We start from the raw sequence: 21,909 nt of genomic DNA on the forward strand, positions 1-21,909 counted from the left end.
AATAGCTTTCAATAGCAACCTTTGTGTCTTAGGCAGCTTTCAATAGCAACCTTTGTATCTTAGGCAGTAGCCACAGCATCAACATCATTATCATCATAGTTGACATTTTTGAAGACTAAATATGCAATGGGCTATGTGATGGGTATCTGAAGGATGTAATCTCATTGAATCCGCACCAGCAGCCGGCCATTTGGATCCTCTTCTGCAAATGAAGGTCTTGAGGTGGAGAGAGGTTAAGATCACTCAGCTGTTGAATGACAGGGCTGGAATTTGAATCAAGGCCTGACTCAGGAACTGCTGTTCTCAATCTTCACTTTCTGTAGCTTCTGCTAGGATACTTCTGTGTTGTATCTGTACATTTGTCGTTCTCCGCTTTCTCAGAAATCAAACTGTATTTTTGGTGTTTCATGTTAGCACCTAGCACCATGTTCTTGCCCATAAAAAGTACTTGGTAATTGTTGAACAAGTAAAGTAAACGAAGAAATGAGAGGATGAATGAAAGAGTGAGTCAGTGAACACTTTGCTTGAACACTAACCTAACATTGAGTTACTCACTTATAATTAGCAGAATATTTTCTCACTCATTTCAGAATCAAGTTTTGTTCCTTAGTCATCAAATTTCTTCTAAATTCTAGATGCTGCCTAGAATGTTTCTGCGTAAAATAATCATGGATCATTGGCTGCTATATTTGAAGGGGTTATATAATGGGTGTCTGGCTGGTCCAGCCTCCATTTTGTTGGCAGACACCACCCAGCTGTTCCTGCCAAGGACGTGAGACCTTGGACCCTTGCCCAACCATCACTCTAGAGCAGTGTCTGAGGCAACCAGGGTGATTTCTGTCTTTTTTCACATAATATCCTCCAAATACTTCTTGGCCTGGACTTACAATTCTATTTAAATAGTTTTCTTTGTGTTATTGTCGTTGGTTTCCTGGTGACATGGTTTTTATATCTTTGGTAGGTTGGGAACAGATCTAGTTCATATTTTAGTGCATCTTGCTTTTAGTCTGGCACTTCTTTCTTTCTTTTTATTTTTTTGAGACAGGGCCTCACGCTGTTGCCCAGACTAGAGTGCAGTGGTATGATCCCGGCTCACTGCAGGCTTTACCTCTTGGGCTCAGGTGGTCCTCCCACCTCAGTGTCCTGAGTAGCTGGAACTACAGACATATACCACCATGCCCAGCTAGTTTTTAAAATTTTTTGTAGATACAGGGTCTCGCTATGTTGCCCAGGCTGGTCTCGAACTCCTGGACTCAAGCAATCCTCCTGCCTCACCCTCCCAAAGTACTGGGATTACAGGCATGAGCCACCACGCCTGGCCTCTTCTGGCGTTTCTTCTAAACCTGCCTGCAAGCCCCTTTTGTTTCCCCCTCCCCTCTAATGAACTCATTTTGCGTCTGCTCCTTGATCCTATCTGGATTTTTCACTTCAGCGAATTGCTGTGCTTTGTTGGTTCATTTTCATTATTTTTTATATTAAGTAAAATGAAAAAAATCTTCCAAACCCTTCTCTCACCCCTGAAAACCTCTTACTCAACTGTTTTGGCCCTTGCTTATTTCATCAATCCCACCAGCAGCCCTCTTGTCAGCGGCTTGAATTGATTTTGTGCTGATTTGTTGGTTCTGTTATGTCTGTTGTGCAGTATTGTCCCCAAGTCCCCCAGATCTCTGGGACCACTCTTTCCTTCATTATCCAAGTGGCATAGAAAACCTCTCCCATGCCACTGCAGTGCCATGCACCCAAGGGAACCCTGCACACCCTCCAGGCTTTCTTCTTTCTGAAGATGTCTGAGTTCATTCATTTGCCTGGTAGTTACTTGCCTGTCACTTCTTGCTCCAAATCCTAGCCGATTCTCAATTTCCCCAGTCTCCTCCCACTCTCAGGTTTCCATAACCTCTCTCTGCAGCCCCTGAGGCACACTTAAAGCAATGCCACCATCCCTGAGCCTTCACTGTGATCATTTTCACTCTGACACATTCTCTCATCCAGACAGTGAGGAGCTGCTCTTTCGTAAGTAAAATGCATTGATCTTGCTTTCTAAATAAAAGAACAATTCCCCCTGAGATTAATTCTCTGTCTCCCTCAGAATATGAAATGGTTACAATCAGCAGGGTTTTTTAAAATCATTTTTTCCTTTCTGATTCATTACCTTTTGGGTATTTTATGAAGCTGAAATGCACCAGCAGAAGTAAATGTGCCTCGTAGACAGTAATATGCTATACAAATAAAAGAAATTTCTGTTGTCAAACATTTAGAAAAATATTGTCTGTATTTTGTGTCCTTTGAAAATAATAAGAACTAAGCACATAGAATATTAGGTTTTGATTGCCTGACCAGATTCTCATGTACTGAGAAAAACAGAGATACATGTGGATTTTTATTTATGCAAAGCAAGAGAAGCAGCAGGTGGCCTGGAAGGAGTAGGAGCTGCAGGCAGTAGTCACGCCCTTGGCCCTGGGTCTGTTTGAGGCTCCGGATCATCATCGTATCATCGTATCATCGTATCATCGTAGTGGTGTCTGAGGGTAGGGAGGGAGCCTGGAGCCAAAGGAGCAATTGCTGAGCCCCAGAGGAGGCCCTGGAAAATTCCGGGATTTGACCCTCTCTGTGTTTCCAGCAGCTATGTCTGGGCACCTTCGCCTCAGAGTTGATCCAGGTCTTGATTTCCACCTGGCTGACCATCAGAGCTCCCTCTTGGCCTTTGTCGAGTGTGACCTGTGGAGCAGGACCTCTGACGTGTGCCCCTCCTGTGTTGTATCCAGGGACAGGGTGCCTTATCGGAGAGACTGCGGAGCTTCAGCATGCAGGACCTCACCACCATCAGGGGAGACGGCGCCCCTGCTCCCTCGGGCCCCCCACCACCGGGGTCTGGGCGGGCCAGCGGCAAACACGGCCAGCCTAAGATGTCCAGGAGTGCTTCTGAGAGCGCTAGCAGCTCAGGTAAGTGTCACTTTACTTCCCCTCTTTCCCACTCCTTGGGCCTCGCTTTCATTGAGAGAGGCCCAGTCCGCAGTGTGGCATGCAGCCTGGCCCTGGCCCCACGGACCTGCCACCAATGGGGTGTCCATCAGATCATGCCAGGTCAGCCAAGGGGCGGAGCACCCCTCAGGCCCGGCCAGGAAACCGGCCTGGTGACTGATCAGGGACAGGGCTAGGTCACCTGCACCAAAGGGTCCCCCTTCCTCCATATGATTGTCTGGGGAATTGGGGGTAGTTGGGGGCTAGTGTCTAGGCAAAGCCTGGAGGCAGCAGGCACAACTGGACCTGGGCCCCGGGAGCCTTCTGTGTTGTCTTCTCAGACTCCGGGGAGGCATACCTGTTGATACCTAAGCGTTGTCTTCTCACCCGGGGCTTACTGCTCTCACGGGCCCTCTTCCCTGCCTGAATATTGCCTGTCCTCTCTCTCACTCTGCTGTCTCCTTCTCATCTCTGACCTCTCATGTACCTCACACCACCCCCAGCCTCTGCATACCAAGGGCCATGCTAGCTCTGAGTTCTTGTTCCTGTGGTGACCGGGACCTTACAGTAACCACACCTCTGCCTCCAATGTCTGACTCTGGTGTCACACGCCCATCGTGGGATTGCTGGTATTGGGACTGAACTGGGGACCTCGTTAAACATGCAAAGTCCTGGGCCCATCTGCAGAGGCTTCAGTAGGTCTGGGGTGAGACCCAGAAGTGTGATTTCATTGAGATGCAGCCGTGTTTGGGACCCCCCGACATCGGATCCACCAGCATGGGTTTCAGGCTCATGGAGGGTGGGGGCACACAGTTTCCTGGGCTGCTCCTTGGGAGGATGCCAGGGGCCTTGGGTCTCAGGGGCTGAGCACAGCAGCTGCCCAGGACTGATGGTGGGGGCGTGGGGGACGGTTCTGGATCACCACTTCTGCCTCGCTGTGGTGAGAAGGGTGGGAATCTATGTCCACAATGTATGTCTGGTGACTGCGTGGCCCTTAAATCTATAAACAGAGATGTCTGGCCACCTGTGACCATGTGCTGTAAGGTGCAGCCTGCAGGGGACACCTTGGCCATAAGCCCCATGTCCTGACAGACCCCATCTGTTACCCGGGGGTCTTAGCCATCAACAGGAAGGCATGAGGCCTGCGGCTGCCTGGGAATGGCAACTCATGCTCAGAGCCAAGTGCAGCTCAGGGCTCCGTCCATTTCCTCCCTCTCAGCAGTGTCCCCTTGGCCCTTCGCAGGTCTTAAGACTGTGGCTTTTCTGTTGGGAGATGTTTTAACCCTGTCACTGCTGGAAGCAGGGCAGGGTTGGGGAGGTGGAGGCTCGGCTGTGGGGGTGATGGCCACCTCAGGGAGGGGTTACCCCCCGAGGGACCCCCCCCCCCCAGGAATGGAATCCCAAAAGGCCAGACAGGAAATGACCTCAGGGATCTTTCAGTCAAACCCAATGATTTTACTGGTGAAGAGACAGAGGTCCAGAGAAGGGGACTGTGCAGGGTCACCCATGCTGGGCTGCAGTAGAGCGTGGCCTTCTGACTCCGGGGCCAGTGCCCTTGGTCACTCACTCATCAACCATCCAGGCTTTGTCAAGCATCTACAGCTTCTGATCTGCCGGACACTGCCCCAGAAATAGGGATACAAAACAGAGTTAAGTCTCATCTCCACACTGCATCAGCTCATCATCTACCAAGCCTCAGATGAAAGCTGCCCCTTAGATGGAAAAGGGGCCTCAATTCAGTAAAACCCAGAGGGCAGAGAGCAAGAACCAGTGGGGTGAAGTTCGAAGGGGGTAGCCACTTGCTCGCCGCATGAGCCGGGCAAGCTGTTTACCGTCTCTGCACCCTAGATTTCTTATCTACACAAGGAATGACACCCCTTTGTAGAGTTGTTGTGAGGCTTCAAATGAAACCAGCCATGTGAAAGTGCTTATGGCCATGCCTGGCGCCAGTACATAGTAGCTGTTATCATTGTTCTTTTTGTAATTTGTCTCTCCTGAGAAGGCGCATTGTCATGCTGCAAGTGTCCAGGAGCAAAATGGGCCATCTTGGGAGGTAGTGAGGTCCCTGACATTGGAAGGACACAAGCCAAAGCTGGATGGTCAGGTTCGAGGGAGGGATTCCTGCTTTGGCTAGGAAGCGGGCTTAGGTGGCCCTGGCGTCCCTTTGCCTCTAAGAGTCTGTGTTGCCATTTTAGAGGTAAGCCCAGTGGAGGAAGCAGGCTCAGAGAGGTTGTGCACTGGGCTGAGGCCCCCAGTCCCAGAATCCAGGCCTCCTGCCTAGACCTCCCCTGGTGAATTATTCAGGGCAGCCTCAGAACTGGGAATGCAAGAAGCTGGCAGGTTCTGCAGGGAGATGGCAGTGTCTTCTGGGCCTGGAGTATCTTCCCAGCCCAGCGTCAGGTAGAAAAGCATTTGGGATGATTTGCTTTGGCACTGGCTCTGCCACTCTCCATGAGCAGAGGTGATGACGTCCCCTGCCATGCCCCAGGGAGGCAGTGGGGAGTGTTCTGGCTGTCCCAGGCTGAGAGGACCAGCTGTGCTGCATCATGCCCCAGCCCTCCTCACTGCTGGCCCCCTTGGCCTCAGCACCTATGACCACAGGGGGCAAAGAGGAAAGGTGCAACCCAGCAGGGAGGCCAAGGACAGTGTAGTGCTCTTTCCAGCTGTTCTGGAGCCTAAAATAAAAGCCATCTCAAAAAGGAAGACAGGAGCTGGGTGTAGTGGTTCACGCCTGTAATCCCAGCACTTTGGGAGGCTGAGGAGGGTGGATCACCAGAGGTCGGGAGTTCAAGACCAGCCTGACCAACATGGAGAAACCCCGTCTCTACTAAAAACACAAAATTAGCCAGGCGTGGTGGTGCATGCCTGTAATCCCAGCTACTCATGGAGTAGCTGAGGCAGGAGAATTGCTTGAATCGGGGAGGCGGAGGTTGCAGTGAGATGAGATTGCACCATTGCACTCCAGTCTGGGCAACAAGAGTGAAACTCCATCTTTAAAAAAAAAAAAAAAAAAAGGAAGACAGGTGAAAGATGGCCTGGGGCGTGGATATGGGGCAGAATTTCCTGGGTCAGAGGCTCTTGGGCTATCATACCCTGAAGTAAGGTCAACATGCCTAGGAGGAAGTCTGGCAGAGGAAGCCAATTTATACCGGGCTGGTGTACTCTCCCCAGCTCAGCCCCCAGTGTGGGCCTCAGATGCCAGGCCAGATCAGGTAGCAGAAAGGGCCCCAGAAAAGGGGAAGAGGCTAGACTTCATCCTGGCCGGGTGATGCCGGGCCTGTGCAGACACAGCAAATGCAGCACAGCAAGGCATGCTCCTTCCTCCTGAGCCTCAATTCAGCCTCAGAACTTCTCTCAGAACAACCCAGGCAGTCGCTACCATAGATTTGGCCTTGGCACAGAGGACAGACCTGATTCCCTCAGGCTTTCTTCTTTGTAAAAAAGACCGAATAGTCCCTATTCAGCCTATGTCTTAGGGTTGTGAGGAGAGCAAACCAGAGAATTTGCAAACCCTGGACAGGTGGCAGGGGTTGAAGACAACCTGGAGAGAGGTGGGAGCTGCAGCTCGTGGAATTCTCTGCAGCTGCTGGAAGCAACAGATTAAATGTGCACACAGTGGAACTTGAAAGCATGATGCCAGGTGAAGAAAAGTGCAAAACAGAATGAGATTTTATCTAACAATTTATGTAAAAAATATATGCCTGTCATGCAAAGTAACAACACGGAGTTTATACGAAGAACATGTTCAAACAAAAAGTTGCACATTAAAATATTAAAAGTGACACTCCTTGAGGAGGAAGGAGAATGTGAGTGGGGTGTGGGAATAAAAGTCATGTAAAGGCACATAAAAAGGGTTGCCAGGCGTGGTGACTCACGCCTGTAATCCCAGCACTTTGGGAGGCCAAGGCGGGTGGATCACCTGAGGTAGAGAGTTTGAGACCAGCCTGACCAACATAGAGAAACCCTGTCTCTACTAAAAATACAAAATTAGCTGGGCGTGAAGGCGGGTGCCTGTAATCCCAGCTACTCGGGAGGCTGAGGCTGGAGAATTGCTTGAACCCGGGAGGCAGAGGTTGCGGTGAGCTGAGATCACGCCATTGCACTCCAGCCTGGGCAACAAGAGTGAAACTCTGTCTCATTAAAAAAAAAAAAAAAAAAAAAGTGAAGGGGATCCCATGAACCAGTGTGGACCATTTGCTGTGAGCCAAGAAGGGACATCCATGTGACCTCCTGCATCTTGAGAAAAGGAAGGAAGATGCACACAAACGAGGAAGGGAGGAAGGGGCACAAAGACTGTCCCTGCACGGTCACTCAGCGCTGCAAGCTTCTGGCAGGCAGACAAGGGTTCTGTGCTTCCCTCTGTAAATGCCTACCCAACATACCCACCACATGCCTGGCACACAGAGACCTCTGTATGTGCAGTGAGGACACAGGGTCTAGGCGTTGGAGAAGGGGAAGGAGAGTTCTTTCCTGCTGCTTTCAGCACCCAGGATGGGGCTGGGCAGTGTACTTGGCCTGACCCTCTCTCTTGCCTGGAGTTTTCCTCTTTGCTTAAAGGGTCAGGGCAGGCAGGGACTGACATGGCCCTCCCTGCAGAATGAGCTGGAAGGTGTGTAGTCAGATACCATATGCTGAATGCCTAGCACTGGACACCAGGAAGTGTACAAGAAATGTTGAAAGAATGATCCTGGCCTTCCATGGACTTGGAGTCACTCAGTGAGCATGTATTTAGTGAGCACCTACTCTATGCCAAGGCCCAGATGTGCACCAAGACCAATGGCGTGTACAAGGCAGCAGCCAGTTAGGCCTTTGCAAATGCCCAGATACGAAGCACTTTGGGGTTCAGAGGTAAGTCTGGGGAGGTTTCCTGGAGGACATTCTGAACTGGAAAGCAAAGAGAGGAGGAGGCTTTGGGCAGGGGTGCTTGGAGTTATTTTCCAGAGGGAACTTTGACTCTGTCTCCGGCCTTCCCTAGGGCTGCAGGGTGCAAGGACTGACTTTGTGTGCCAGGTGAGGGTATCTTCTGCACCTGAGCGGAAACTGAATCTGAGATGACTCTTTCCCCACTTTGGTGTCTCTACAGAGACCCACCTTCCTGGGATCCCTATATTGTACACACTGGGATCCCCACGCCTCTCCAGGGCCTCCCTGTTTGCCCGGGGCTGGTTCCTGTCCAGTGGGGGATGTCACTGATGGTGCCCCTACCCCATTCCCACAGTGTGTACCTGCTGCTCCACCTGCAGGACCTGGAAAGGTGAGTAAGCAGCCAGCCTCTCCGCAGCGTGCTGGACTCTCACTCGGAAAGAGCTTCTAACCAGGAGTGGGCACCTGACCCTGGGGCTCCCTTTCAGCTGCATGGTCATAGGGAGGGGTCAGGAGGTTAACCCTTTATAACAGCAAACACAGTAGCTTACAGTTCCTGTGGGCTAGAAATCTGGGAGCAGCTTAACTGGGTGGTTCTAGCTCAGGGTCTCTCAAGAGGCTGCAGTCAAGATGTCACCCTGGGCTGAGTTATCGGAGGGCTTGACGAAACTGGAGGGTCCACTTTCAAGATGGCACTCTTATGGCTGTTGGCTGGGCCTCTCCAAGGCTGCTTAAGAGTCCTTACAACGTGGCAGGTGGCCTGGCCTAGAGTGAGCCATTCAAGAGATAGAGGGCAGGCAGGAAGCCAGGGTACCTTTTCTGTCCTAGGTTTTGAAGTCACACTCATCACTTCTGCCTTATTCTATTTGTTGGAAGCAAGTCATTAAGCGCAGCCCACATTCAAGGGGAGGAGAATTAATCTCCACCTCTTGAAGGGAGGAGTATCAAAGAATGTGTGGAGATATCTTAAAACCACCACACGGTCACTGGGCGGGGTGGCTCATGCCTGTAATCCCAGAACTTTGGGAGGCAGAAGTGGGAGGATTTCTTGAGCCCAGGAGTTCGAGACCAACCTGGGCAATATAGCAAGAATTAATCTCTACAATTAAAAAAAAAAAAAAAAAGCCAGGTGTGCTGGTGTGCACCTGTAGTCCCAACTACTTGAGAGGCTGAGGCAGGAGAATTGCTTGAGCCTGGGAAATCAAGGTTGCAGTGAGCCATGATCGTGCCATTGCACTCAAGCTGGGTGACAGAGCAAGACCCTGTCTCAAAAAAAAAAAAAAAAAAAAAAAGCCACAACAGGGTCATACTTCCTTGTGCTCCAGGTAAGGACACAGGAACTTCAGAGGACTAAGGTCCTCTGAAATGATGAAGTCCTGAAGTTCCAGGGGTTTCTGGTCCTGGGGCAGCCAAGGGAGCCCTGTTCCTGCTTTGCCACTTACTTGCTGTGCAACTTTGCGTGAATCACCTAACCGCTGTGAGCTTCAGTTCCTCCTCTTAAAACGGAGATGAGATCCCTGCTTCCCGGCCTCACTGTGCTGTTGTGAAAGTGGCTGTGAAAGGGCCATAATAATCCTGGGAAGGATGATGAGGATGATGATGATGATGATGATGGTGGTGGTGGTGGTGGTGGTGATGGTGGTGGTGGTGGTGATGGTGGTGGTGGTGGTGGTGATGGTGGTGATGGTGGTGGTGATGGTGGTGGTGGTGGTGGTGGTGGTGGTGATGGTGGTGGTGGTGGTGGTGGTGGTGGTGGTGGTGGTGATGATGGTGGTGGTGGTGGTGGTGATGGTGGTGGTGGTGGTGATGATGGTGGTGGTGGTGGTGGTGATGATGGTGGTGGTGGTGGTGGTGATGGTGGTGGTGGTGGTGATGATGGTGGTGGTGGTGGTGGTGATGATGGTGGTGGTGGTGGTGGTGATGATGATGGTGGTGGTGGTGGTGGTGATAGCCTGGAGCATCCAGGAGACCCCAGGGAGAGTGGAGGTCTCCCGGTTCTGGACAGAGACTCCTGTTGCTGCCCTCCCAGCGTGTGAGTGATGGCTTGTTGGAGCCACAGCCACCTGGTGGTTGCCATGACCTGCTTCTCCAGTTGCCTAACCTTAAGTAGACACATTAGGGACTAGTGAGGGTCCTGGACTAATCCAGTGCCCCTTTCACACTGCCTGGCTCCCCATAGAGAAGCTGCCTTAGGCTTGGAAGGCAAGAGGGGCCGTGCCTGGCCTGCAGCCTGCTGGCTGGTGTCAGGGGAGGAAGGAAGGCACGCAAGGTGCCTAATATAGCTTTTGCTCCAGCCCTGGTGCCGCGGAGGCATGACATGCCCCTCCCACATCGGCAGTGAGCAAGACAGGAAACTGCATTATGTGACGTGTCCTGTTTTCCCTGCATTGCTTTATTTTTAAGGCTCTCAGTGCTCAGCTTTTTAAGTCCTTTATAGAAGAGCTGGGGATTAGGACAGGCGCAGTGGCTCACGCCTGTAATCCCAGCACTTTGGGAGACCGAGGCAGGCAGATCACCTGAGGTCGGGAGTTCGAGACCAGCCTGACCAACATGGAGAAACCCCATCTCTACTAAAAATAGAAAATTAGCCGGGTGAGGTGGCACATGCCTGTAATCCCAGCTACTCGAGAGGCTGAGGCAGGACAATCGCTTGAATCCGGGAGGCAGAGGTTGCGGTGAGCCAATATCATGCCATTGCACTCCAGCCTGGGCAACAAGAGTGAAACTCCATCTAAAAAAAGAAAAAAGCTGGGGATTCTGGAGGCCATAAGGCCAAACTGAACTGACAGAGGAGTCTGAGCAGGGCTGCAGGTGGAGACAAGCGTCCCAGCCCAGCTGTGACTAACCCTGTGTCCCTGTGGGGCCTCCTGGTCCAAGTTGGAAATGAAGGGGCTGCGTTCAGCTGTTTCCAGCACCGGGCACTAGACGCTGGCCTGGTGGACACACTAGTTCATGGGAAATGACCCTGCGGTGCCAGTGGCTCCAGGCAATTGCAGGGATTTCTGTCTATTCACACTGTAGTTTTGAGTCTGCAAATTCTGTGAGCCATTCCAAAAGCCTCTAATTCTGGGAGACTGGCACTTGGGGGTCGGGGAGAGTGGCTGCCCTGTCCTCCATTCTTCCCCTGACACTGCTCTGTGCTGCTCTCAGAAGCCCTTCCTGCCATGACATCTGGTGGTTTCATGATCAGACACAGTGTTTCCAGTGCATTTCAATAGAGCTGTGGTTGATTGTAGGAACTGAATAGTTCTGGAAGGCTGCATGTGCATAAGAGTGTGTCCAGGATTCAGTGTCCAAGTTCTGGTTCCTTATCCCCGAGCAGGTTGGGAGCTGCTGGGATGGGGGTTGCTGGACAGTGGGAAGCAGGTGAGGCCTGGTGGCGGCCTCAAGACCTGGAAGCTGTTGCCCTAGCCCTTCCTTTCTTGGGCCTCCGCCTCTCCAAGGGCCTCTTAATACCTGTGCCCTGGCTCTCAGGTCTGCATGCAAGGAACCCTTTGATGATTGGCCTACACCATTCCCTCTGAGGCCTTGGGAAAGCTCCTGCACTCTGCAGGCCTCAGTCTCCCCCTCCATGAGGTGTCCCTTGGTCCTCCCAGCTCTGACAGTCTCTACTGGATTGTGCAGTGGTGGCAGATGGTGTTGGGGGAGGTCTGTCTTGCACCTGGGGCTATAGGCTGACTCTTAAGCAGTAAGAGGATTTCACAGTTGTCGGGGACACTTTCCTCCTGGTCCCCTGAAATGTTGTCACAAGGGGCGCCTGGGAAGATTCAAATTACCTCTGGGGCCATGCAGAGCCCCAGGATCCCTCAGCAGACAGGAACATTTTCTAGGAGTTGTAAATTCAGGTCTTAATTCATGATGGGGGTAGGGAAAGGAGGCATTTCGGAGGCTGCTAAGTGCCTTTTAGGGCAGTGACAGAGCTTAGAGGCCCCAGGGGCAGCAGCCTCTATTCTAAGCTGCACATCTCAGATGCCAGAACATTTTCTTCCCATCTTTGCTCTGTTCCTGCCCCATTTGTCAACCGATTCCCTATTGTTTTCTGCATGTCTTTGTCTCTTTTTTTCTGTGTGTCTATTATTATCTCTCTCTCTCTCTCTTTTTTTCTCTGCCTACCTCTACGTCATATAGAACTGAACTCTGGATTACTGCCTGTGTGGTTAGTCATAGAGGTGTCCCTCCCCCCCTTTTAAAATCAAGCATGTAGGACATAATTTTTAAAAGCAGTCATCCTTTTTGTCCTCTCAGAGAGAGAGAGAGAGAGAGAGAGAATTGCATTTTGAGTGTGGCCTCTGGGCAGTGTCCTTCTGATTATAGCAGGAGGAGCTGCCTGAGGTTTAGAGCATGGGAAGTGAGTGAGCATGTGTGTGTCTACATGTGTGTATGTGAGTGTGTCTGTGAGTGTGTGTGGATGGGGATGTGTGCATGGTGCACACGTGTGAGTTTTAGTGCCAAAGACCCTTCTCTAACGGAATGTTCTTTTCTCTCTCCTCGGTGCTGTTGGGGACGTGGATGTAAGTGTTCCAGACAGGCGTGCTCTTCTGCAGACATCTGCTGCCTTCCATTAATGCTCCCGCTAATGTGTGCTGTGTGGGATGTTTTTGCTAACCTGGGGGAGGTTCTGCTGCACTGCAGGGGTGGGGCAGCCCTGGGCCCACTGCAGGCTACACAGGCCTTTAAAGGGCTGAGAGGCTCTGCCAGTTTCTCCCTCCCTCCCTTCCCCACAGAGAGAAGAGGTGGAGCCTGCAGCCCTGGCTGCTGTAGCCCTGCTGACACATTTGCTAATACAGAAACATCAGCCAAGGCCACACACCCATTCCCCTGCTGTGGAAGACAGCAGAGACCCTGCCCTTTCCTAGAAGCAACCCAGCTTTGGGCATCATAGTGGCAGCTCTGCAGGCTCAAGGCCGTGGCCACCATCACCTGAGGTTTGCAAGTTGTTATGGCCATGACCTTGGGCGGGAGACCCTCCTCCCATACACATTGTCTCTGGGAGCCAATTAGAGTACTAAGATGTGGATAGCAATACTCTTTCAGGCCTGTTGCCAGGGGTAAGGACCTGTTGGGTCACCAATCTTTAGATCTTCAGGGACAAGAACACGGAGGAGGCAGAGCATGGGATTTTCTACCCAGCTACTCACTCTCCTGCTCCTCCTGGTGCCCCTGTTTTGGGACTATGTTCTGTGGGGTTCATTTCTCCATTTATACTCCTTCCTGATATAAAAAGGAGTTAGGTCTACTTGTGGAAATATATCTAAAGTAGCAAATCAAAGTAAGAAAATTGAAGCATGGGGAAAAGGGAGTGGGCAAGTAAGATGGAATCAGTGGGGAGAAGGACATTTTAAATGCATGCCATCAAGGTGTAGACTGTTGAGACACCTGGCTTCCTTGAAACCACTGCAAAGAGGGAAATACAATTATTAAGAGATTCAGTCCACTGTGCAACAGCCAGCTAGAGGCGTGGAAGCTTGTCTTATTTAGAATGTTTATTCTCACTGGTTCTGAGAGTAAGGCAAATATTATAGACAACACTCTTGGCAGAAATGCTCAGCGGACACGGTGACTAGGAGATGTCTTCTCTTCTTAGGAGGTTCTCTCTGTAGCTTCTTCCTGAGGCTATTCTGGCTCCCTCACTGCCCACACTGGCCTCTTTTGCTCCCAGCCTCTGCTGGGCTGAGCACTTGTTTCTATTCCTGCTTGGATATCTGGGTTGTCCTTGAACCATCACTCCTACTGGGCTGGAGGGTCATTTCTTTTCTACCCTGCAATCCCTGCAGTGGAGAACATGCACAAAGCCATTTTGGTTTCAGTCCTGAGATTATAGTGATGATGGTGATTTTGGTAAGTGTGAGTTCATTGCTCAGCCTCAGTGAATCCAGACTGGATAACTGGCCTGGGTTGTTAGATGCCTGAGGATCTCACGGTGACTTTGGGCCACCTTCTGACACCCACAACCATCAGTACAGGGAAAGCCCTGGACCTGGATGTGGAGGGTACAGCATATGCAGAGGCACAGTCTCGAACCGGTACCCACCCCACTTCCATGTCATGGAGTTTGCTGCTGGGGTGGAGCTGGCCAGGCTGCTTCTGCAGTTTTTGCCTTGGTCTGAGGGCTTTTGGTCTTTTTTCCCTCCTGCCAGGCAGGAGGTATCTGTGTCCAGAAGGAATTTCCTGGTTTGGTTAATGGGGGTGTCAAGCTCTGACTTGGGACTAGAGCTGAGCTCTCTGAGATGACTTCAGGATTCTATTTAGTTTAGTTGATGAGTGGCCACTGTGTGCCCAGCCCTGGGTCAGGTGCTCAGAGAGACTGAGGGAGGATCAGCCATGGCCCCCCAATCTCAGGATGCCTTCTGTTGGCTGAGGCAATGAGACTGACATGAGGACCAGGGCACCCAACACAAGCTGTGTGGCACAGCCTCCAAGCACTGTCGGGTGTCAGAGTGGGGAGGCCAGGGAGGGTCAGAGTATTCAGCGAGGGCTCCCTGGAGTCACTGGTCTTTGTGCTCAACAGGATGCAGCTGATTAGGACAGAGGAAGGGAGCAGAGGACAAACTAAGCCCAGAGTAAATAAGCTGAGGGAAGTGCAGAGTAGAAATAAAATAATAATAGTAATTTAAAAATCAAAGGAACATCAGTGATCTCAGGACTTTACTTACTAAGGCCCAGTCTGAACCAATCACACCCCAGCCTAAAATTCAGCTTTGCGTGTTGTGCTGCCTCCTGCTGGCTGTTGGGGAGCACAGCAGTGGTAACTGGTAAAGCTGCCCAAGATTAGGGTTCAGTTGTCTGTTTTTTTACTCCACGCCTGGTGGTGTTATAGTCTAGCAAGTCCACTGTTGATGGAGAGAGAGCACATTCGGTGGCTGAATATGTTCTTAGGAGCAGGGTGTCTCAGGAAGAGCTGTGGTTTCTATCTGGAGGCCTCACGGTGATTGGACCAGATGACTTGAGAACCCCTTAGTCTTGCATTCTGTGATTCTAGGTAAAAACAATAGATGAAGCATAGAAGAATGTGTGTGTGTGATACCAGATAAGCTGGGTAGGGGCAGAAGATATTTTACATCTCAACTAAGAACCGCCTAGCAGATGACATGGAATATGTATTAGCATTTAACATTTAAAAAACACTGCGTTCAATGAGATGAATTAATTCTGAAGCTTTTCCTGCAGATGTATTCAAGGCAGACTGAAACAGGAATCTTGCTATCATTTTTTTTGGCAGAGGCGTCTGTCAGATTCTCCTTCCTTAGGTTTCTCTGCTTCTCTAGGACTGGGCCTTCGCAAAAAAAAAAAAAAACAAAAACAAAAACAAAAAAAACTATATAGCTTTGTTTAAGGTTATCACTTAAGGCCTCCTGGCATTTTATATCCTGTCTCTTACAGGATGCTTGGAATTGAATATGCAAGTATAATATACAATGTCAACATGGCTTGTATGTACAACATAGAAACTGCTCCCCCACCCCACCCCACATCACTGCTGCCATCCTCTCTAGAGATTCTTTCCCTGAGCATTCACCTGGTGTGGGATCACAGGACTGAGCTGCAGGGATTGATGTGTCTCAGTTAAAGCCGCTTCTTTCTTCACCCAGGGAAGTGATGCCCCCTTAGTAAATCTATTGAATTACTCAGAATTCAGTAGATTCTGAGTCTGTGGTTGTTTCTGTGCACAGTGCCTGGAGATTCACACAACTGCACTTTCACAATCCCAGATCCCCTGTAAGGAGGCCCCCAAAACATCAGTGCTTCCTCAGACCCAGGGGCCTCAGCTGTCCTCACAGGCCTGGTTTGCTGTGCTGTGTGCCTAACCTTGCCCTTCCCTGCTCCCTGCACTGATGCCTCCTTGCTATACCTTGTCTCCTCTGTGTAGATTGTAAATGGACATTAAGTGGTTGAGGGAGATGTGAATGAGGGTGGTATGAAGGCATGGGAGCCCCACCAGGTCCAAAACCCATTGGCGTTTTCTGACGACGAGGAGGAAGACCTGCTGGATTTCATGTACAAGTATAAAGCACCTCGAAGGACGGAATTGCCCCTGGAGGTACACAGTGTCTGGGGCTGTGGGTTGGAGTGTGTTTGTCCAAAGGCTGTGCCCTGGAGATTGGGGGTCCTGGGAGCAGCATCTCTTGGGGCACCAACATCTCCTCAATACCTGGGGTGGAAAGATCTCCTTCCATCAAACAAGCAGAACCAGTCACTGGATAGCATCCAGCTACTTGCCAAGGAGAGGAAATCCTATTAATTTCATTTAGAAATAGGAGCGTGAGCCGGGTGCAGGGGCTCACGCCTGTAATCCCAGCACTTTGGGAGGCCGAGGCAGGTGGATCACCTGAGGTCAGGAGTTCGAGACCAGCCTGGCCAACATGGCAAAACCCCTTATCTACTGAAAATACAAAAATTAGCCGGGTGTAATGGCGCGCACCTGTAGTCCCAGCTGCTTGGGAAACTGAGGCAGGAGACTCGCTTGAACCCTGCCTCAAGGTTCAAGTGCAGTGAGACTGCACTGCTGCACTCCAGCTGGGATGACACAGCGAGACTCCTTCTCAAAAAAAAAAAAAAGAAAAGAAAAAAAGAAAAGAAAATAAATAGGAGAGTGGTAAAGTATCTAGGTCTTTATTGTTTTGTTTTGCTTTTTCCAGGTATTAACAACTACCACTCTAAGTTGACGTACAAGTGAATAACAACCCAAATTGACTGTTTTGGGGGAAGAAAACTCAGAATGTGTTATTTGAAAAGTTTTTATAAATAAGAACAAGGCTTGTTCATCGCTGTATCTCCAATACACAGCATATAGTGCCTGGTATAAAGTAGCTATTCATGAAATGTTAGTGAAGGGGTATAGCCCTTTAGAGTTACCAAAACCAATACCCTTGACGTATATGCTATTGTCAGTTGTAGGATGTGGATGGAGTTCTGGCAGCAGGAGGGCTGAGCCTGGAGCCTCCTGGGCCTTGCTCTGTGATGTGGGTAGGGAGTCACCAGTCATGAGCACAAGTGCAGGGACCCCAGTCTTTCTCTCTGCTTCCTAAGGTCTCCTCTCCTATTCCCCATCTGCTGAGTATCACGGCCTGAGAGGCCATCTGAAGCAAATACGAAGTCTCCGTACAGACCCTTGTGAGACTTATATGGGGAGATGCCTTGAAATGTTCCCTTCCGCAGACACTGAGCAGCCTAGCATTCTTATTTGTTAGGACTGTAATTATGACCACCTCCATGTGCAGTTCATCAGGTTCCTTTGCAAGGTGAGGCACACATGCATCCCTTTTAAAGTTAGAGGGTTTGGGAAAGGATGTTCTGGGCTTGGACACTGCTGGAGGAGTCCGGCCTGGGTAATCTGGCCTGGGCAGCCTCCTGATGGGGAGAGGAGCCCAGCCTAAAGAATTCTAAGGCCCAAGGGTTTGTGCTGTTTTGCTTTTGTTTATTAAAGCTGCACAAACTGCTTTACTGTTTACAGTTCACCAGCCTGCCAAAAGGCAGATTACTATAAAGGTGGGTTCCGTTGTTTCCGTTTTCAGTGTCTGTCCAGAGGTGGCTGGTAAGCATTTCCTAGTGGTAAGGCTGTAGCATGAGGACTCTGAGAGGGCCTGAGTCTTGTTTTCTGGCTCATTCACTTCCTGCCTTCTATGTGCCTGCCCAGCACTGAGCCACTCACCAGGAAATGGTGGTGAATGCGACATGGGCCTGCCCTCAGGAAGTCCCCAGTCTGGTGGGGAGAGAGTGAGCAGGGCCCCCACATGCTCCCTTCCCACTGGGTGCAAAGTCCTCTGCTGTGGGACATGTACAAAACATGAGAGAACAAAGGAGGTGACGATGCCTGGTTGTGCGTGGCTGGGCAGTGGCAGGAAGGGCTCTGGGAAACCTTTGCAGAAGTGACTTTTGAGCTGGGTCCTCAGGAGGCCTAGAAATATGCAAGACAGAGGAAGGAGGGAAGGGCTTCCAGTCAGAAGGAATAGAGGCATGAATGGGCACAGTGTAGAGAAAGAAGTTCTCTGTGTATACAGAGAAGTGGACAGACACGGGGGCCGAGGGTAGGTTGGGGCCAGTTGTGTGAACCCCCTCGAGTGCTGTGCCAGAAAATGTTCCCTTCACTTTCATTGAAATAGGAACTCCTCCTGTGATCTGTGTATCCCATGGAAGGAGGGGTCTCTTGAGAGTCATTTGTGGGAGAGATGAGGTGGAGCCCTTCATATAAGTTGAGCATCCCTAATCGAAAAATCTAAAATTCTTTGAGTGTGGACAAGACGCACAAAGGTCATGCTCATAGGAGCATTTTGAATCTCAGATTTTCAGATTGGGGTGCTCAGTTGGAATGTATATGCAAACATCCCAAAATCTGAAAAAAAAAAAAAATCTGAAATCCCAAACACTTCTGACTCCAGGCATTTCCGGATAAGGGATATTCAACCTGTACTTCAAGGTGGTGTTTGCCTTTGTGGTGTGGTGTGCTGTACGTTAAGAGGTTTCTCATCCAGAAAGGGGACTGGAAATTTGATGATGGAAATTTGAGGCATGTACCAAAAAACATTAGGCTGGTTCCCAAAGGAAATAACAAAAGCAAAGGAAGCATGCGGAGGTGTCTCTTTCTGCTGAATCATTTAAGATAATTTTGCTCCTCAGGCGGAAACAAGAAAGATGTGTCATTCTGCACAACCGTTCCCTTGGGAGATTGAGGAGCATAATTTAAGAGGGAGGCATCAGCCTCTCAAAGGGCTCAGCTTCATGGGATATGTGGGATGGGACTCTGATGATTGCTTCCTGTTGCGGAGATTCAGGGAGACCCCAGCCCTAGCCAGCTGCATTTGGCCAAAGGAGCTGGAAGTCTCAACACAATGCCTTCCAGGTGCTGACCTCAAAAGATCCCACATTTACACCAAACTGAGGGATACCTTTCTGTTTTCTCTACCAGGCACCGCCTAGAATCCTTCGATCTCGCTTCAGGAAGAAAAGTACCTCATCCTCGGCCACCGAAACCACGTGAGTGAGATGAGCCAACAGCACCGGATCCACAGAATGTTTCTTCTCTGCCTTAAAGAGCTATTTACTAATAACATAGAAATCCGCAAGCTGGGTGTGCTTTGAGTGTGCAGCCTCACAAACATGGCCTTTTCTCTCTCCCCTTCCACTTTTAAGGATTTATTTTTTTTCCCCCTTTTCTTTATTTTGCTGGGGAGAGGCTAAAGGGAAAGGTAGTAGGGGCGGGGGTGGTGACCTTTAAGTCTTCTGAGGTTGGTAATTTTCCACAATTGGATTGTCATTATAGACAGCGGTGTGTTTTTTAGAAAGATAAGAGAATCACCCCTATGCTGCTGAGATGTACATTTGTAATTTATCTGTTGCATACTTAGTTTTTAGTCCTGTAAATGCAAACACAGCATTTTTTAAAACTTTCTTTGTTCTTGGTACTGATACTTTGAACTATGATGTACATATTTATGGCTTTTGGCTTTTAATATAATGGACTTGCAAGGGCTGCCAGAGGTTCTGATATGTAAGAAAACTGCAAAAACAAATATAGACAAATATTTTGATTCTAGAGACCATCTCAGATGTGCTTATAAAGCTTCCAAATAAAACTCCAGTAAGACATCCCTTTCCCTGCAGGAGTGTGGTCTATATTCTTTAGATAGTTGTTTAGTCAAAAGACCAGACAAGTTACAAACCAAGAGAAACAATATTTCACAACACAGTAAAGTGTGATGAGAGGTCAGGGGAACATCCCAGTAAAAGAGAAGAGTCACAGGAAGCTCATCTCCTCCCTGGATTCTGGATTAGGAGCTTCTGAATCTTTTCCAGGGATAGGCAGGTAGCTCACTCTTGGTGCAATTTCTTGAGGATGGGAACATGTAGAGCTGCTGGAAGGAGTAATTCTGTGCTTGACAAAGGACGATTTCTCCTTTATCGTGACCAGTGCTGCCGATTTCCTGACAGAGGAGCTTACACTCTGAGCACCTTGTTTTAGCGAACTCTAGCAAAACTTGTTTAGCTTAGCAAAAACAAACACACAAAAAACTGAGAACTCTGCTGTTTCAGATATGCCATAACATACATCTGAAACACATGTGTAACAATCAAAATGGTAGGCTCTAGAATGGTTTTAGAGCTCGAGATCTTCATGGGTTAGACTTGCTGGTCAGACCCAGGAGCACCTGTGGCTCACACCTTCTGTTCCCCTCCTGGCCTGTGCAGAATGTAAACAGCAGACTCATACTCAATGGGCACTACAGGCCTTATCAGACGTTTTATACAAGCCTGGATTGCTTAGTAGGGGAATAAGGCCTTCTCTGAGGGGGCTTTCCACTTAGATCGAGAATTTTATTTGAAAAGAATCTGGTTTAAATGGCACTGTGGTCCGAGGTAGCTGCTCTCCCCACTGAGAGCTGAGCCGAAATATAAGAATAATATATTTGTGCTTCGAGTTGGTGTTTCTTTCAGTGTAATGCATGCAGTGGTCACAACCCAGTTACTGATAATATTTGGATTGTATTTGTTCGTAGATATGCCCAGAAGACTAGAGAATTAGTGTTATATACCATATAGAACTTACTGTCAGTCAACTATAAACAGGCCCAATTAAAAACTGTTCCATTACTACGCAAACACATATTAGAGGCCTTTGCTGATGACACATTAGCTGAATCTTAGCCACCCCAGAAAGGGTTTGATTTGAAGCTGATTGTTGCCAGATATGCATATTGGAATCCCATCTACCCATAGTTCCTCTGAAGGTGATTTTGTAATTTGCAAAAGGGTATAGGAAAATATACCTAAAAGCAAATTTGTGGCTGAGAGGATAAACAGAAGCTGTTTGCTCATGTTCTGTGCCCCACACCCACCAATACCTAAATCTGTTAAGGAAGACAGAAAATGTTTTCTTTGTGCTCATTGAGTAGTTCCAGACAGAAGAAGAATATACTCTTTAAAATGTATTTACCTGTTAGTTGGAAGTACCCAGAATTATCAGAAACGAATGCAAAAAAAAAAAAAAAAAAAAAAAAGCTTACACAGCTTCTTAGCAATTTTTTTTTTTTTGCCAAAACAATAAATTGCCTTTAGCAGCAGTTTAAAATCCTATTGTGAACAACCTATATTTTCGCCATTTTATAATGGAGAGTTGTGACAAGTACAGGTTATCAAGTTTGCACTTAACTATGCCAAAAAAAGTTTGAAGCGCTCTATTCTCAGAAATGCTGTATTATTACTTCTCATTCAAGATTGAAAAATATAAAGGTATCCAAACTCTGTCTTAATGTAAATGTAACTATTTTTCCTTCAAGTGTTGACTAGGGAGTCGGTTTCTCTCTTAAAGACACTCACTGTACAACTGAAAGCAGCTGTCATATTTCTGGCAAAATGTGTTTACGTATCTGACAAGTTGTACATTTGTGTATGAACTGACATAAAATGTGAAAGCCTGTAAGTGTACATGTAGTGGTGTGGTGTTCTGTCTAGAGGATACAACTGAATGTTTTTAATTTGCTGACTTACAGACACAGGCTGTTTACACAATGCTAGCTGGAAAGTCTCTAATGTTCATGTCATAACTTTTAGTTAATTGCCATTGAGCACCTGTTCTGAGGAGGTGAGATGTGGACTTGTGCTTATAAACTGGAGAGTTTAGTCATAATCCCTCCTGGCTTTGTGTGAATAGCTTGCTCACTTTGCTGGCCTTTGAAATGTGTTCTCCGTGATAAGCTATCCATGTGTTTGTGATAAGAGTGCTTGTCAACCATGACCATCTTTGAGCCTTCCTAGTCCTCCACCTGGCACAGTATTTGAAATGGCAAAGGATGTGCTTCATCCTCTAACAGTGTACACTCCCAGAGCTGATATTCTGGATTGTGACTGTGCACATTTCCTCTAGTTCATGTCTGTAGTCCCTATAGAATGATCTGTAATAAAATAGTATACTGGACTGTGCATCAAAGGGATGTAAAATTACAGTATTCCAAAGGTTGAAGTTCTGCTGTTTTGTTATAATGCCTGATACACATCTTGAATAAAGTCTTAACATTTTTCTTTTAAAAAACATCTTTGTAATGTTGGGCTTAAAAGGAAAAAGGAAATACTTTTTTTCAAATATGGGAGGTAGCA

The 21,909-nt window shown here is 48.7% G+C and overlaps 1 protein-coding gene across 2 annotated transcripts in view; it reads left to right on the forward strand.

Annotated features, from left to right (window-relative positions):
- The window catches only part of REEP1 (receptor accessory protein 1), a 123,571-nt gene extending 101,727 nt beyond the window's left edge, over positions 1–21,844 (forward strand). Inside the window, exons 6-9 of one of the 2 annotated variants that reach the window (XM_034953499.2) lie at positions 2,763–2,940; positions 8,177–8,212; positions 15,708–15,859; positions 18,725–21,844. In XM_034953499.2, coding sequence (XP_034809390.1) covers positions 2,763–2,940; positions 8,177–8,212; positions 15,708–15,859; positions 18,725–18,796 — 438 coding nt within the window. In that variant the 3' untranslated portion in view covers positions 18,797–21,844. The remainder of the gene's footprint in view (positions 1–2,762; positions 2,941–8,176; positions 8,213–15,707; positions 15,860–18,724) is intronic. The other variant, XM_034953498.2, reaches the window with a different exon arrangement.
- Positions 21,845–21,909: the final 65 nt, after the last annotated feature.

This window comes from Pan paniscus, chromosome 12, assembly GCF_029289425.2.
Source record: "Pan paniscus chromosome 12, NHGRI_mPanPan1-v2.0_pri, whole genome shotgun sequence".
In the NCBI taxonomy this organism is placed as follows: Eukaryota; Metazoa; Chordata; class Mammalia; order Primates; family Hominidae; genus Pan; species Pan paniscus.